This window comes from Panthera tigris, chromosome B3 (genome assembly GCF_018350195.1).
Source record: "Panthera tigris isolate Pti1 chromosome B3, P.tigris_Pti1_mat1.1, whole genome shotgun sequence".
NCBI classification, from domain to species: Eukaryota; Metazoa; Chordata; class Mammalia; order Carnivora; family Felidae; genus Panthera; species Panthera tigris.
In genome coordinates this window covers 45,893,450-45,911,885 of record NC_056665.1, presented here as the reverse complement: position 1 = coordinate 45,911,885, position 18,436 = coordinate 45,893,450, and the positions used below count along the sequence as shown (strand labels likewise).

General features: G+C 38.8%; 1 protein-coding gene across 1 annotated transcript in view; it reads right to left on the bottom strand.

Annotated features, from left to right (window-relative positions):
- The window catches only part of ADAM10 (ADAM metallopeptidase domain 10), a 136,877-nt gene extending 118,604 nt beyond the window's left edge, over positions 1-18,273 (bottom strand). The window contains exon 1 of the mRNA XM_007084461.3: positions 17,965-18,273. Within this exon, the coding sequence (XP_007084523.1) occupies positions 17,965-18,019 (55 nt within the window). The 5' untranslated portion in view covers positions 18,020-18,273. The remainder of the gene's footprint in view (positions 1-17,964) is intronic.
- Between the last annotated feature and the right edge of the window lie 163 nt (positions 18,274-18,436).

Genomic DNA, 18,436 nt, shown 5'->3' with positions numbered 1-18,436 from the left:
CTCTCCCCTTACTGCATATCATCCTGATTCCCTTCTCCTAAACTGCTTATTTGTCTACTCCAATCTGTCAAGTACAGGCGACCACTGAATGATGTGGGGGTCAGGGACACCAACACACACACACACACGTTGAAAATACACGTGTAACTTTCAATTCCCAAAAACTTGACTAACAACCTACTGTTAACCAGAAGCCTTATCAATAACATAAACAGTTTTGTATATGTGTTATATACTGTATTCTTACAATAAAGTATACTACAGAAAAGGTTACTGAAAAAAACATAAGGAAGAAAAAATACATCTACAGTACTGTACTGTATTTATCAAATAAAATATGCCCATAAGTAAACCTGTGCCATTCAAACTCATGTTGCTCAAGAGTCAACAGTACTCTATTCCTGACCCTTGTTACTTGCTAGATTCTCCCAGGTTACATCAATACATAAATATATATGCCTTAGTACTAACAATACCATTGCTTCTGTAGTTTCAAGCTTGAACCAAGAGAAATCATGAATCAGGCAAAATAATACCAGACACAAAGAGGAATCCAAGATTTTGTGTTCTTTGCAAACCAAACTACAAATCCTAAGAAACTTGACCTAGAACCTACAAATTTTTCCATAAATACTAAAGCATTCTCTATTATGATCTTATTCAATTCCCATACTTCCCATACAATATTCTCTTACTTGAAGTAATAGTCTATTACTTGACAATAATACTGGAACCCTCTCTACCTTTATCTTCTTCAAGACTATCTAGGTATCCTAGAAGCCAGCAATATATACAATGATCCCAAAAATAACACATGAAAAACACCAACACTGCCCCGCCTCTCCAACACCACTTTTCTACCAGAGACACAACAATAAAACTAGGAGAAAATCTGCACTTGGCTGGCTCAGTTGGTACAAGATGCAACTGTTGATCTCAGAGTTGTAAGTTTGAGCGCCACTCTGGGCATAAAGATAACTTAAAAAAAATAAAATCTTAAAAAAAAAAAAGAAGTTTGGAAGATGTACACTATTGGCAAAACTTCAGCGAGCAAACAGGTCTGCTCAATTCAGAATCCAGGTCTCCAATGAGCCTTCTGATTAGAGGAGCCTCGTTCAGAAGACAAGTTTACATGCCTGTGTCCTAGCTGCAAATGAAGAAGGCTGGGAATTTGAATTAGGAAAACAGAACTCATGAGACTGAAAATCAGTGCCAAACATAACAAGGTTCAAAAATTTCTAGGCAATCAAAAACCATAACTCGCCTCTTGTCCCCACTATACAGTTTATTTTTCACATAGCATACCAAGTGATATTGTTCAAGTAAAGCCATATCATGTCTGTCCTCTGCTCAAAAACTTCCAAATGTTTCTCCCAACTGCTCAGTCCTAACCATGCATGGCTTACAAGGCTAACCACGAGCCTTACAAGGGACTGCATACCCTTACTCTACCCCCATAACTGTCTCACCACTCTCCCCTTATGCTGTGTGCCTCATTAGTCTCCTTATCATCCCTCTGCCTAGAACATCTTTTCCCAAAGCAGGGTTGGGCACCACATTTTATTCAGGTATCTACTAAATCTCTGCCGAAGCTTTCTTTGGTCACCCTATCTAAAACCATGTATCCCAGTCACCCTTATTCTAAAAAGCTGCTTTAGTTTTCTTCATTGTTTCTTATTGACATATATCCCTCCATTATATACCCTTAGTGCCTAGAACAAAGTGAGACAGAAAATAAGTGCTCAATAAATATTTGCTTTAAGAATTAATGAATCCATTCAATGTTTAATGGAAATTTCCATTTTCATTTGTATTTATAAAGAAAGGAGCCTAGTCCTTGCTGATAAGGTATAAATCAATCAGAAAATACATGGTCTTATGATACTTATTCAAGAAGTATCAGAATTTCTAACATGCCTGGCATTTGCAAAATGCAATGTGTTAAAAATAAAATTGGGGTGCCTGGGTGGCTCAGTCGGTTGAGCGTCCGACTTCGGCCCAGGTCACGATCTCGCGGTCCATGGGTTCGAGCCCCGCGTCGGGCTCTGTGCTGACAGCTCGGAGCCCGGAGCCTGTTTCGGATTCTGTGTCTCCCTCTCTCTCTGACCCTCCCCTGCTCATGCTCTGTCTCTGTCTCAAAAATAAATAAACATTAAAAAAAAATTTTTTTTAATAAAAAAATAAAATAAAATTATAGGTCTATTCACCAGGTAATTTAAGATTATTCTGAGAGGAAGAGAGAGAAAGAGAGAGTGCATGCACACACGCATGCACACACACACACACACACACACACACACACACACACACACACACACAGAGTCAGGGAGGGACAGAGAGAGGGAGAAATAGAATCCCAAGCAGGCTCCGCACTGAGCGTGGAGCCCAACACAGGCTCAATCTCACAGACTGTGAGATCATAATCTGAGCAGAGATCAAGAGTCGGACCCTCAACGTACAGAGGCACCCAGGTGCCCCACCTTCTTTTTGAGAGGGAGAGAGAGGGAGAGAGAGAGAGAGGGAGGGAGGGAGGGAGAGAGAGAGAGAGAGAGAGCACGCAAGCAAGGGAGAGAGGCAGAAGCAGTAAGAGAGAGAATCTTAAGCAGGCTCCACACTCAGTGCAGAGCCTGATGCAGGGCTCAATCCCATGACCCTGGGATCGTGACCTGAGCGGAAATCAAGAGCAGGATCCTCAACCTACTATGCCACCCAGGCACTCCACCATGTAATTTTTTTTTTTAATTTTCTAATGATGCCACAACTGCATTTCAGGTACTTGTCTCTGCAATTACCTATGCAGATTTTTTATCACCATTTTGCATGACTTTATGGACAATTATAACTCTCATATTCCTACTGCAACTAAGTTTTTCAATTACCATGGCAGGTCAACATATCCTACTTGATGTTCTAACAGTTTAGCAAGCATTATCTTTACTTATAAGTAGAACTAAATTTCATGAGTTAGGATCCCAGCTTTGCCACTTATTTAGCTGAGGGATCTTGCACAAGTTACTTAACATCTCTGTGCCTCAATTTCCCCATCTGTAAAGCAGGTGAAATAGTCTGTACCTAAAGTGTTGTTATATGGATTAAATGAATTAATATAAAGAAAGGGCTTAGGAGAGTGTACAGTACATAATAGGTAAAAATTTAGGAAATTATGTCTAAATTACTATCTAATTTAACTCTTGTACAACTGCACAGAACAAGTATAATTAATCTTAAAATGAGGCACAGAGAGGTTAAGTGACCCACCTAAGACTACAAAACTTCCCTCTAGCTCTAACATTCCAATTCTAAATTTACCCCAAAATGAAAATGAGTTTTTAAAAGTTTCATATTGGGACGCCTGGGTTTCTCAGTCAGTTAAGCGTCCAACTCCCGCTCTCGGTTCAGTCCATCACCTCACGATTCACAGGGTTGAGCCCGAGTCCAGCTCTGAGCAGACAGATGACAGTGCAGCCTCTGGGTGAGATTCTTGCTCTCTCCCTCTCTCTCAGCCCCTCCTCAACTCACTCTCTCTCTCTCTCTCTTCCTCTCTCAAAAATAAAAAAATAAACAATTTTTTAAAAAGTTTCATCTTAACATAAAGTTAAAAAGTTAACAATAAAGTCTACAAGTTTTGAGTATAATCAGATAACCATGAAGACATTCTACATTTCCCCTTGGAATCTAATTTCTGCAGTAAATGACAACTGCTAAATACTTTAAAAATAACATCTTTTTAGGAGTGCCTAGCTGGCTCGCTCAGAAGAACATGTGACTCTTAATCTCGGGCTCATGAGTTCAAGCCCCATGTTGAGTGTAGAGATTACTTAAAATAATAAGTAAACTTAAAAATATATATAACATTTTAAAAAATAGATGGAATAGTTGAAAAAAAAGCAACTTAGTTTTTATAGAGAAAATTCTAACTCATTCAACTTACCTAGTTTAATTAGCATATAAAAATACTCAATGAACAAGACCAATACACTAACAAAAATGGTAGTTTCATTCCACTCTAAAGTAAATTTACATAAAAAGACTAATTAGAGGGGCGCCTGGGTGGCTCAGTTGGTTAAGCGGCCGACTTCGGCTCAGGTCATGATCTCTCGGTCCGTGAGTTCGAGCCCCGCGTCGGGCTCTGTGCTGACAGCTCAGAGCCTGGAGCCTGTTTCGAATTCTGTGTCTCCCTCTCTCTGACCCTTCCCCGTTCATGCTCTGTCTCTCTCTGTCTCAAAAATAATAAAACGTTAAAAAAAGTTAAAAAAAAAAAAAAGACTAATTAGAAGCATTCAAAGCTTTTTTTCCAGACATACTTAGAAACTTAGGATTCTTATATAATTAACAAAAACTAAAATTATTCAGTTCAATGATCATTCATCTGTTCACTTGACACATAAGTAATGGGCACTTACTAATATGCTAGACATTGCTGCAGATGCTGGGAATACAGCAGTGGACAAAACAGTTACTGACCCCATGAAGCTTTATCCAGAGAAGGAAGACAGACAATAAAATAAGCAAGTAAGTAACTTTAGATGGTTATAAGAGTGTAATCACAGGGTAAGCAAATAGAATGCCAAGAAAAGGGTTAGTCTTGAAGTAATCGGAAGACCTCACTAACACGTGAGCACAGACTCTTTTAAGAGGGCCAAGCACAACAATATGTGTACAGTAGTCCTTCCCTTCCTTGTACCTGCAAGGGATACATTCCAAGACCCCCAGGGGAGGCACCAACCCTTGACATACAAGTTTTCTTATACATACATACCTATGATAAAGTTTAACTTATAAATTAGGCATCACAAGAGATTAACAACTAATAATAAAATCGAATAATTTAGAATGCTGTAATAAAAGTTATGTGAATGTGGGGCATCTGGGTGGCTCAGTCGGTTAAGTGTCCAACTTCGGCTCTGGTCATGATCATGCGGTTTGTGGGTTTGAGCCCCACATCGGGCTCTGTGCTGACAGTTCAGAGCCTGGAGCCTGCTTCGGATTCTGTGTCTCCCTCTCTCTCTGACCCTCCCCTGCTCATGCTCTGTCTCTGTCTCTCTCAAAAATAAATAAACATTAAAAAATTTTTTTTAAGTTATGTGAATGTGGTCTCACTCTCAAAAGTATCTTAACGTACAGTACTCACCCTTCTATATGTGATGATATGAGACGATAAAATGTCTTAGCAATAAAGTGAATGACAAAGGCACTGTGACATAAGAGTTGGGCTAATACTGACCTTCTGACACTAAGTTGGGAGTACCATCTACTTCTGGACTGGGGTTGACCTTGCGTAACTGAAACCATGGAAACTAAAACCATGGATAAGGGGAAATTACTACACTTACCACTACTGAACTGCACAAAATGGTCATGATGTTAAGTTTTATGTGATTTGTATTTCACCATTATTTGTAAAATAATTTTAATTTTAAAAATAAAAAACAAAGATGGTAGATAAAACCGCAATCTAAAAGGGAAGTGTTTCATGTAAAAAGGACCAGCAAAGGCAAAGTCCCAGAGACAGAAGCAAGACTGGCACTTTTTAAAGAGCTCTGTGTAGCTGGAGTGGAATCAAACAAGGGAAGAACTGTAGAGGTACTGTGGGGGAGAAAAGCATACAATGTACGTCACATAGGGCCTTATAAGCCACTTATAAGGACTCTGGCTTTTACTTAAAATAGTGGGCCAGTGAATCGTTTTTTTTTTTTTTTAGCTTGCTTTTGCTTTTTTTGAGGTGCAATTCATGTAACACAAAACTCATCATTTTAAACATTTTAAAGTATACAATTTGCGAGTAGATGGTTTCTGACTAAAGAAGTACCTTTTGAACAGGATTCCAGACTACTATGTTGAAAAAAGATTGGGAGAACAAGAGAACAGGGAGAACAGTTAACAGGGTTTACCGTGATTAAAGTGAGAAGATGTTGGTTTGTATCAATCCAAAAAGCAGTGGTGCAACTAGTGAGAAATATTCAAAGTCTGCACATACTTTGAAGGAGGAGCTGACAAGATTTGCTGACGGACTGCATACAGAGTACTACATTAAATATCTCCATCCTGCAGCATTCTATGTCTCCTCCTTTCTCTACTGATACTTTATTTTACTCATATATAAAAGCATACTAACAACATTTTACTTTCTGGTCCTCAGTTGTAGTTGCCAGAAATCTGGCCTTCAGAAATCATGTAATAAATTCACATGGTACCTAGTACTTGCAAGCTTCATGAGAAATTTAAACATCCCACACTTAAAAAGAGAAAGTAATCTTCTTGGTTATGTAAGACAATGTCCTTAATCTTATGAGATGCATTAACGAAGTATTTATTGTTACAACTTACTTTAAAATGGTTCAGAGGGGAAAAATATATATATATATGTTTTTTTTTTTACATCTATTTATATATGAGCAATAAAGCAAGCAAGGCAAAAGATAACCATTAATAAATTTAGGTCAGGGGCACCTGGGTGGCTCAGTGGATTAAGCATCCGACTCTAGATTTCGGCTCAGGTCATGATCTCACAGTTTGTGAGTTTGAGCCCCTCCTTGGGCTCCAAGCTGATGGTGTAGAGGCTGCTTGGGATTCTCTTTCTCCCTCCCTCTCTCTCTAAAAGTAAGTAAACTTTAAAAAAATAAAATAAATTTAGATGAAAGGTATACAAATATTAATTGGACTACATATACTTCCAACCTCTCAGAAAGTATAGAAGCTTTCAGGGCGCCTGGGTGGCTCAGTCGGTTAAGCGTCCGAATTCAGCTCAGGTCACGATCTCACACTCTGTGAGTTCGAGCCCCGCGTCGGGCTCTGGGCTGATGGCTCAGATCCTGGAGCCTGCTTCCAATTCTGTGTCTCCCTCACTCTCTGCCCCTCCCCCATTCATGCTCTGTCTCTCTCTGTCTCAAAAATAAATAAATGTTAAAAAAAAAAAATTTTTTTTAAAGAAAGTATAGAAGCTTTTAAGATACAAAGTTAGGAAAAAAATAGAGTATATATATCAAGTAAATGCCTATGTGTCAAATTGGTAAAGAATAACTGGATTGGATCTATTAAATGGAGAAAACATAACAAATTTTCAAAATTTTTAAATTAAAAGAAAAAATTGGAGGAAAAGTAAAGCAATACCAGAAAATCACCTACTTGCAAGAGTGATAAAAAAAATGGCCAGCAAGTTCTAAGAAGTAGAAGAAAAAACATAACTTGGTCTCCCTTGCTGCTGGAAAGCTTGGAAAGTCTCTCCCTTTTTAAAATTTGAGAATAGTAATTTTTTTTTTTTACATTTATTTATTTTTGAGAGACACAGAGCGTGAGCAGGGGAGATGCAGAGAGAGAAGGAGACACAGAATCAGAAACAGGCTCCAGGCTCTGAACTGAACCAATGCAAGGCTCGAATCCACGAACCATGAGATCATGACCTGAGCCGAAATCAGGAGTCTGACACTTAACTGACTGAGCCACCCAGGTGCCCCTATAATGCCTTTTAAGGCATGAGACATGTTTCTTAGAGGCAGTATAGTATTTAATGAATTCAGTATGAATTCTGGAGCCAGACTGACCATGTTCAAATCCTGACACTGAAAAAGTTACCCTCCCTGGTCCTACTCCCTATTTATAAAATGAAAATAACAGAACCTATCTTTCAGAGGTGTTGTAAAGACTGGGCCCTAAGAACATTGCCTGGCATATAATAAGGGTTCCATAAATGAATACTGAATATTATTAAATATTTTCTATATTCCATGAGTATTTTCCATATTCTGCTTACTTTCCACAATGAGGCTACAAACAAAAGCTTCCTTTCCAACTTCTGAATCCAAATCCTACAATCTTCTGTTTAAATCTAAATTAAATATAAGAATAGGGCAAAACACATAGGATGAAAATTTCACTAACATCAAGATTAAAAAATAATCAGAATATATCTTGTTGATGGTGGGTCAATATCATTATCTTTGTGTGGAACAGCAATTATTATACAACAAACTTTTTTTTCTATCTATATCAAAGAAAGTTATTCTACAATTTTAAGAACGGGACAAGAAAACTCTGCAAACATGTTCTGACATTACAGATCTCCCTATTTACAGAAAAACTCAATTACAATAAATGGGAGGATGTGTAAGAAAAAGCTAAGGCTGGCACATTTCCATTCCTCAGAAAAATTACTTGTAATCAAGTTGTTTTCAACAGACTTTTCACTTGTATAATTCTAAAATTAGGTACGAAGAGCATTTTTCCCCAACAGAAAAGTGTATTTCCTTCCTGAGAAACTTGAGTCATCAACTGTGTCTTAGACATCATACTGTGTTGACCAATGCTTCTTGTATTTGATCCTGAAGCACTAAATACCATTAACGAAACTGTTCTCTTGTATGACAAAGTTAAACTTCCAGGAACTATCCTGTCCTTAATTTCAGCAATATACTTAAGTATCTTTACTGTATTCTCAGAAAAGTTACTTCAACAATGTGACTTCAAACTTAAGCCACATTATCAATTTCTTCACTAGAAAGGAGTCAGACCATTTCCTACAAGGAAACATCTATCTACACCTAACAGTTTTAAGTAAAAGTTCACAATTGTAGGGTGTGTTCTACAATTATAAGCATATTTCAACACACCCACTTTTTGAGATGAAGTGGTTTCTAAAAATTAAAATAATAAAGCTAGCTGGCTCAGAAGTTAAAATAAGTAGCTCTTTTGTCCATTATAAGCTAAATTAATTACAAAGGGCACAAAACATCAATGGTTAAAACGTACTTAATATATTAAATTTCTACCACTAACTTATGAAATACAGCTTAAAAATCCAAAAGTGGGAACATGTATATAATTTAGATTTCTATACTGAATGAAATGCCTTTATACCATTTCAACGTTTTTTATTTTTTTATTTTTGGGACAGAGACAGAGCATGAACGGGGGAGGGGCAGAGAGAGAGGGAGACACAGAATCGGAAACAGGCTCCAGGCTCCGAGCCATCAGCCCAGAGCCTGACGCGGGGCTCGAACTCACGGACCGCGAGATCGTGACCTGGCTGAAGTCGGACGCTTAACCGACTGCGAATATACCATTTCAAATAAGAGCAGACACAAGTACAGAGAATAACCCATATAAGACACCGTGACTTTCAATCTACCTAAACACACACACACACACACACACACACACACACGGTTCAGCTACAACTGTACTGTTGGTATAGATCTACCCCACACCCTCACTTAATCCCAAACCCATTCTCATTACTTCACCCTTCTCCCATATTACACCCCAAACCATCTGCCCATCTGCCTCTGCCTCCTTCCAGGATATTTGGACGTGCAATTCTGCCAAAGGTGTTAATGATGATAATAAGAGGAAGGGGGAATGAAGTTATAAAAAAAAAAAGATGAAAGTTTTTAAGAACTGAGGAGTTCAAATTTCAAAGAAAATATTTTGTAAAAGTTAATTCTGATTGCAGAAGTTACTGGATGAGCCCCTCAAAACTATCCCACAGAAACTAAAATCCTACTATCTGTGGCTGTTCTGGGTTAACAAGCAACTTGTTTGGTTTGGTTTTTAAATAATCTTCATGAGTTATCAGTCATTCAACCACTATTATAAATTAACAGAATCAGATTTACTTCCCAACCACAAACTGGAAAATGAAGAATGGGAAATGCTAGAAGATAAATGATAAAGTAAAATTTTCAGAGCTACAGTGCATAGAACACTAGGAGAAAAAGGTTTAAACAGAATAGAAATATGGAAGCTTATGAAACTTGAGTAATCAATTAAGACAGCAAGCGATCAGAAATTTAAAAAAAAAAAAAAAGGTAAAAAGACTCAAGTTTCCTCTAGAGTTAGGTTTCTCACCCTCAGCACTACTATTTTGGCCAGTAATTCTTTGTTGTGGGGGGCTGTCCCATGCATTGTAAAATGTTTAGCAGCATCTCTGGCCTCTACCCACTAGATGCCAGTAGCATCCCTCCATTTGTAACAATCAAAACTGTCTCTAGACCACTGATAAATATTTCAGTGTCTGCTTTGCATATACACTTTACACGTTAATTTTTTAAAGGCTACAAAACTGCATAAATACTACAATGCAAATTCATAATAATAAGCATTTTTAAAGATTGAATGATTAATATTAAAAAGTTATAAAACTGCACGGGAGAAGGAATTATGTCTTTTCTTAAATTCTATTTTCTAATGCTTGGTATCAACTTTCTAGCATTTCGATTTCCAGAAATACATCTTATCTATCTGTATTTTGAAACTAATAGATTCCAAATGAAAGTAGGCCTGGAAACAACATAATTTTAATAATATTTGCATAACATAGTCTCCAGCATTTTTACAAACTTATACCAATTAATTCTTTTAAAACTATTTTTTAAACTTTTTAAATGTTTATTTATTTTTGAGACAGAGAGTGAGTGGAGGGAGGGGGTAGAGAGAGAGAGAGAGGGAGACAAAGAATCCAAACCAGGCTCCATGCTCTGAACTGTCAGCACAGAGCCCGATGCCTGGCTCGAACTCATGAACCATGAGATCATGACCTGAGCCGAAGTTGGACGCTTAACCAACTAAGTCACTCAATTAATTCTTAAGAAAAGAGGTAGCAAATTAATATCCCACTCAATTCATAAGTATAGGATTAAATCTATAGTCTTAAGAAAACTAAATCCAAAGTTCAAATACGTTTATGAGTATGCCTTGCCATTATCAATGCAAGCAAAGGCAAATGGAAAGACAATTCTGCTCGAAAAATCATATATGTACATTTGACTCAAATGCAAAGATCACATTCTTTTCCCTACTTTATCTCTGAAATAGGAAGTTCATAATTCACATAATATCAAGAGTATCAAGCATATTCTTGAACCAGAGAGGCTAATTCCAACTTGAGAGTAAACATATACTTGCAAAGTAAAAATATACTTGCTAATGTATCTTTAAATTTAACCCTCCCCTCCACTCCAAATTCACCAAACGTCTACCTTGCAACTATCTGGAGCAGTGCTTCCCATATGATGAGCCACATATTTCTGAAAGACTGTGCAAACTTTTAACCAATATCCAACAAAATTATTAGTTTTGCAAGTAAGACAAAATCCCAGACTCTGACATACATCCCACACTAGAACCTATCTAGATTCAAAATCTTACGATGTCTTATTTTCAACTTCAAACACTGAGGTCCTCTAAGTTTTATAAAACCATACTCTCTCCAGTGCAACAGCCTCTGAGATGTGCATTCAACAGTGAGCCCTCAATAAACTTTGTTAGCTTCACTTTAAACTTCCGCCAAGTTTTACCAGTTTTTCTTCTGTGAGATTTCTTGTTCTATCCTTATTTATTTCTACAATTACTACCCTAATCAAGGACTCAAACACATAATTCATCAAGCAGCTAATGTATCCCCTACTGTATCATATCGCACCTTCTCAACATGGATTCCAACCAACATTCCATAATACTCTACCTTGCAGTTATCATGGCCTAGAATATGAATAATTGGAGTCCTGGTTATCATGGCCCAGTTAGCACTTCTCATTTCCTGCCATGGACTCTCCGTTCCAGGCAAATAAGCCTACAAGAACCTTACTAGACTGTTATGTCATTCCCTTTTCTCAAAAAGCTTTCCCCAACTGGCTAATGTTCCTTTAGCTTAATAAATCCTCATTTCAACTGCAACTACAATACATAATTGGAACTGTATTTTTATATCTTGGCATTTCTGTCTACGCTGACAAACTCAGTGCTTTTTACTCCTCACTCAAGACTGTAGCTTCACGACTCCTACTAACCACAGACTACAATAAACTGGTGACTAAACAGCAATGTTCTCACTGTACACGTTCTCACACTGTTTACTTGGAATTGTAATAGCTTCAGAATGAATTCACCCAGTATCAAAAGGAGTCTACATTCTCTAAGAACTATTCTCAGTACTGCTATTTCCTGCAACCTAGTGAGACAGGACTGTCCCTACTGGTACCAAGGCAAAGCCTTCACACAGCAGGATAGCAATGTTACTGCCCTCACGGGAATCAAACTGGTAGGATTATTAGTTTTTCCTTTTATTCTTATTATAACATTGCTTTCTTTACCTAGTATAAAAATTGACAACTAAATTAATTAGAATTACTGGATTTTTATTCACAAAAAGCAGCCATTTTAGAGTTGCTTGGAAGAATCACTAACAATCATTAAATAAATCAATTCCTCTTTAAAAAAAAATCTGGGGCTCTTTACCCAAGCATATCACAGAGAGTTGCCCATGTGCAAACAGTCCAAATACAAATCAATTCCTAGAATTTGGAATGTCTGCCCTGTGACTTGGGGCTCAGATTTGAAAACACTGTGTTTTTCTGTCCACACTCTTTCATATATACAATTTATCTCCCCATTAGTGGCCACACAGGCCTCTCACTGAAACTTGTGTTGGCAGCTTTAACCAACGACTATGCTAGCCCTGCCCCCCAACTTCTCTACACACACAAATTCCATTTTTGTTACTCCACATATATATTTTATGCTAGACCATTCCAAAAATATACCTCCAACTTTGGCAAAAGTTTTCTAACCATTTGAATGCGATATAATTCAAAGGCAGACAAATTTAACTTTATGCAAATCACAAAGTCACTGAAACCATATGTAACACACATCAGTTACTTACTGCAAACAATAAAACACAGTCTGATAGTATGGGGAGCCTCTGTCACCTACCTTTTACCTAACTGCTTCTTTAAACACAGAGAACAGTTGTCTTAACTTGCAGTTTACATTCCTGCAGAGACTACTGCAATTGCCTATATTAAGATGTGGTTAATATCAACAATCTAGTATATTAGTTTTGAACCACAGTACTCATGATTCAAATCTAGGAAATGATCTACCTGTAGCCATATGAGTGTGCATTTTATTATTGTGTCTTCCTTTATTCATCATTTTTCTCTCTTCATTCTACCCTGCCTCTCTTTAACTAGCAAAATACATTGGTACAACATCATCCTAATTGTTCAGAACAAGACAACCCCAACACTAAACTCCCCAAACCAAACACATATGTTAAAAGAGATAGATAGATAGATAGATATTTTTCATATATACATATATAAACACCCACGCACACACATATATATGTATATATACAAAGCTCATGTACATGTATTCCATAGAAGATGCAGAACTTATTCATTCCACCTTGTGTGTAAATGTATCAAGTATAGTTATTTAGTTTCCCACAGAAAATGTATTAGGAACAACTATTTAGAAGGTGATATCCTAAAAGTTTGCAAGAAAGTCAGGAAATCTAACGAAAAAGCTGGAAATACTATTGAAACTAGGTACAAAAATAAAAAGCACAATCACTTAGAATACCCATTTCAATTGCTTCTGGGAAAATTAAAAACAAAAACAAAAAACCAGAAATGACAATACAGACCAAGAACAAGAACAATTGTTCTTTATACTAATCCTCAATCCTTTAAAAAAAGATTAAAGTCAGCCCATTTTAAGGACACAGTAAATGTGTAATACATCTTAGAAAAACTTCCATCAAAAATTGCCCAAATTTTACAAGTCTAAGTCCCAGAGACTTGTTATTTGGAATCTTCCCATATGTGAACCTGTCACTGTCATCTCCCAACAATGTTGGAACATGTAGCTTATTGCTGAATGTATTACTCCATTTCATTTTATGAATTCAAAGGCAGAGTTTATGTTTATAACCTGTCCTTAAAAGAAAGGAAGCCTAAGTTTTTACTTACATGACCCTCAACCACTTTTTTCTGAGTCTCATCCAAGTAGAAAAAGAAATGGTTTCTTATTTGCTCACTGAAATAAAGTGATTCAGAAAAATTATAACCATCATTCTTTAAGGCCTTCAAATTGTTGGGGTGCCTGGGTGGCTCAGTCAGTTAAGCATCCCACTTCAGCCCAGGTCAGGATTTCATGGTTCGTGAGTTCAAGCCCCACATCGGGCTCTGTGCTGACAGCTTAGAGCCTGAAGCCTGCTTCAGATTATGTGTCTCTCTCTGGGTCCCTCCCCTCCCTGTTCGTGCTCTCTCTCTCCAAAATAAACAAACATTAAAAAACAAATTACAAAAAAAAAAAAAAAAAAAAAAAAAATTCAAATTGTTATCATGGAAACAGGAATTTTTTTAATACCAAATAATCTAATGGTACATAAAAAAAAAAAGCACTGTGTATGCCAAAGCTTTTAACAAATTTTTAAGACTACTGAAGAAATAAAGAATTACAAAAAAATATAATAAAAGTTGGATAAGAGGTTACAGTCAAAAAAATATTTTTAAAAGATTGGGTTCATCTATGCAAGATGAAGCCAAGGCAGAGATGCAAACAGCATACTCACAGGATCCACACCAGTAACAAAAATGAGTGAAGCAGGCCAAGTGTATTACCAGTAACTGCACTGATAGTAACTGCACTGACTGGTAGCACATGCCCAGTCTAAAAAGAACAGCTACTGCTCTCTACCACTCTGCTACAGACAATGGGACTGCGGCCCAGAAGAGCCTGGGGTTTCCAATTCTTCCCCCCAAATTCCAGAAATTCACAAATTTCATTGAGAAATTTCCCAATTTTTCAATGTTGAGAACTAGCTGAAATCTAAAGACACCGCAAATCAAACAAAACACATCTCTAAGGTGTTTTAGTCCAGGGGCCACCTTTGAGCTAATATGTGAAAACTGCTTTCAAAAAGGCTATGAGGGGGCAATGGGTAAAAAGTTCAGGCTTTGAGGTTAAGCTGGCTTGGGTTTGAAGATCTAATTCACCACTCAGCAGGTGGATGATGCTCAAGAAGTTATTTCATCAAGCCTATTCCTTCAACTGTAAAATATCACCACTCTCTCATAAATGCTGACAAGTGAAACTCCTAACACAGTATCAGACACACAAAAGACATCAGAGAAATGTCCCTTCCTCCCCCTCCTTAACCCTGCAAGTTCTTTGTAAAATGTAAAAGAGATCAGATAAGAAACACCCCAGATCTTAAACAAGTTATAAAAAGAACATCAGGAAACAAAGGTGCCTGCTATGCCCATTTTCCCTCAACCCCTGCTACTCAGAGAGCCCCTGTACAGAGAAGACATAGTTAATGTAGGGCATGACTTGAATGGGCCTCAAGATGATACAGCTAACTGGATTATCAATCTCAAATTAAAAAGATGAACAGTCAGAACTCTTAAAGACAGAGACCAAAAAAAAAAAAAAAATCTGTCTCTCATTAATTTCATAGACCCTTATAGAAGTGAGAGAAATTGCTTAAGCTTAAGCTTTGATACTTTTAATACTGTTGGCCAAACTTCCAGAAAACTTATTTCTAGAGAATGCATGGTACAAAGCAAATCATTTACACTGGATTTTTAAATATAAAAAAACATGCCACACTCTAAACTTCATTTCATATATAATTTCATCAAGTACTATTGGACTGAATACTGCTAGAGCTAAAATATCTTTGCTCCTCTCAAACACACTAATTTTTAAAAAGAGAAAAGACAACAACTCTCCAAAATATTTGTGTTAAAAAGTAATATTCACACATACATAAAAATTCCTTGCACTATATTTACTCAGAATAGTTTCAATAAATTTCTACTACCGTTACGAATAATAAAGAAAAGATTTTTATGTATACATTTGAATACATGTCTGTTAAGACACTAACTCTGGAAACTTTACGGGATCTTCCTACAAATACAATAGACTGAGACATATGTTAGAAATGAACACCCTTAGGAAAGCTGAAGTTTTAGGATTCTAAACACTTTCATTCTCTCTTCCAACTTTCCACTTGTCATATTAAAAGAAAAAATTAATGCAAAACAATGATTGGCAAATCAAAATGGGGGAAGCAACTAAAACCATTTATTAAGAACGTAAAAGTGATCTATAAAGTTAAATCCAAAGTTAAATCTAACTTCTCCTAATATACATAAACATATTCATTTCTTTCATATGCTAAAACAAGTACATTTAATTTGAATGTATTCTATTCTGTGTATCATCATCATATAAACTTCTTACAAACTTGACCATAAATATAAATAGCTCAAATTCATATTTAAAGGTAGTTCCTATCACAATAAAATCACAAATATCTCCATATGCCCAAAGTCTACAATCTTGATGCTAATTTTAAAATGGAAGTTTCTTATTAGTGTCTTTAAGTTCTGCTTAAAATAAACATAAAAAAATCAAAAAGTAAGTAACCTTTTAATGTTTAATGCAATGATACTTTCTGAATGACTCGAGAGTTTTGAATTTAGACTTTTGTGTAAGAAGGGTCTTAACCCAAAAAGATTATGCCGTTAATTCACTTTTTCTTCAACCATCAGGCTACACCAGTTTCTATTCTTACTGTTTCATTCCTTAAAAACAAAAGTCATTTTATATATTACCACTCCTCAGCAGTTTAAAGTACCTCATGTGTTTGTCTTACTTTTTACCACCTTCTAGAAATCAAGACTCCAACACCTGACTATAATCACAAATAGAACAGACAGAAAAATGATTTGTTGGAAGCCACATACAGAACGTAAATACAAATGTTAAGTGAAAAGGCCCTTATAAGAGTTTGTAGCACATGATACTTCTTAAAACTAAACATCTACTAGAAGCTCTTAATCTAAAATATGTATCTAACAAAAAAACACCACAAACTACAACAAATGTGTACCTACAAAGTATCATTCTCCGACTAAGTAGAACTCGAGTCGAAAATACACTTGGCTCTGCAATCGCCAAGTTGAAGTGACAAAGAACAGAAACAACGCACTACTTAAAATATACAGCATTTTCTAAGTGATCACATTAGGTTATACTCATCCAAAGCATTCCGGGAATTTTTTTTAATTCAGTGCTTTTAAACACACTTTGAGGTGTTTTAAGTATACTTTGGGCAAAGTCAAAAACTTTACCTGAAATGAAGCCCTTTACACAACAACAAAACAATGCAGCCGGTCCTAGGATACGCTGGAAATAAAAATCGTCTTCAAAACCCGAGTTATCAAGAAAGTATCCGCTTACGGTAAATTTAACTCCAATTTGCGGGGTGGGATAGTTGCTACAGTCTGACAACCCACTAACTACTGTTCGTCTACTCCACCTCAGAGTTTAAGAAAACTCAAGTTGTGGGTCACCCAGGGAGTGTCCCTCTAACAGACACAATCCAACCTGCAGATCAAAGAACATCCCGAAACGGCTTACCTTTCTCCCCACCAAACCCTTTCCCCCGGGCAACAGAATGTTTTCACTGAGCATAAACACACCCTCCTGAGAGCTGTCTCCAAACACTCGGGCAGAGGCAGGGCACTATCGACAGCGGAAGCGACTCGTCTCAGACAAGCAGGGGACCACTGTTACCCCTCCACGGGCTGCCCCTCTGCAGAACCGGGTCAGTCTGGATCGTCGAGCGGGGTAAAGAACAATACATCAGCCCCGCCGCACACATCGCAACTTCCCACGAGCCTGCGCGGCGGTTCCCCGCGGTGGAGCGGACTCCAGAATCCCCCACCGGGCACAGGCTGGGGACGGAAGGAGGGAGGCAAAGACTGCCGGCCCCGCGGCGACTGCCAGTCCCGGCAACCCGGCGAGCAGGCTGGAGGTATGGAGCCCCCGGCCTGGGCTCCACGGCTCACGCCCGGCGACTCGGATCTCCAGACTATTTCTCTGGGAGGCGACCCCCGCCTCCCGTGGCGCCGGGGCAGTGGGGGTAGGGAAGGCCTCGGCGGAGGCTCGGAGCCTCCACGGCCCGCCACGGAAGGGAACGCGGTCGGGGCGCGGGGGACAATAGGGAGCCGGGAGTGCTGCGCGCCGGAGTGGCGCCGCCGGCCGGCCGGGCTGACTGACGCGCCCGCCGCGCGGCGCGACTGGGCTCCGCTCGACCCGGCCGCCGCTGCCGCCGCGCGGTCCGCGGTGGTCAAGGCGTCCCCGGCGTTCGGGGTCGTGCCTCACCTCCCAGCCCCGCCGCCCAGGAGAGGAGCAGAATTAACACTCTCAGCAACACCATCTTCCGCGGCCGCCGCCTCCTCACGGGTTAACAGCAGCACATCGATCCGGAGGGAGAAGCTGAAGGGGCTTGGTCCGGAGTCTCCACGGGAAGCCGGGACCTCCCCTGGCAAGAGAAACGGCGAAGCACCTCCCTCTCGCTCCACTTCAGGGGCCGGCAAAGCTCCCAGCTCCTCCAAAACAGGGACCTCCCTCCCCCTCGTTCGTTTCCTTCCTCCCTTCCCCGCGTTCCTTCCCCGCGTTCCTTCCCTCTTCTCTACCTCCCTCCCCCGAGCCTGGGGCCTCCGCCTCCTTCCTCACCACGTGACGCACCGGTGCCCAACCAGCAGGCCCAGCCGCACCCCTTCCTCCCGACCCTCCCCCTCCCCCAGGCACCCCAGGGGCGGGCGCATGCGCACGGGGCCCGGTTCCCGGGCTG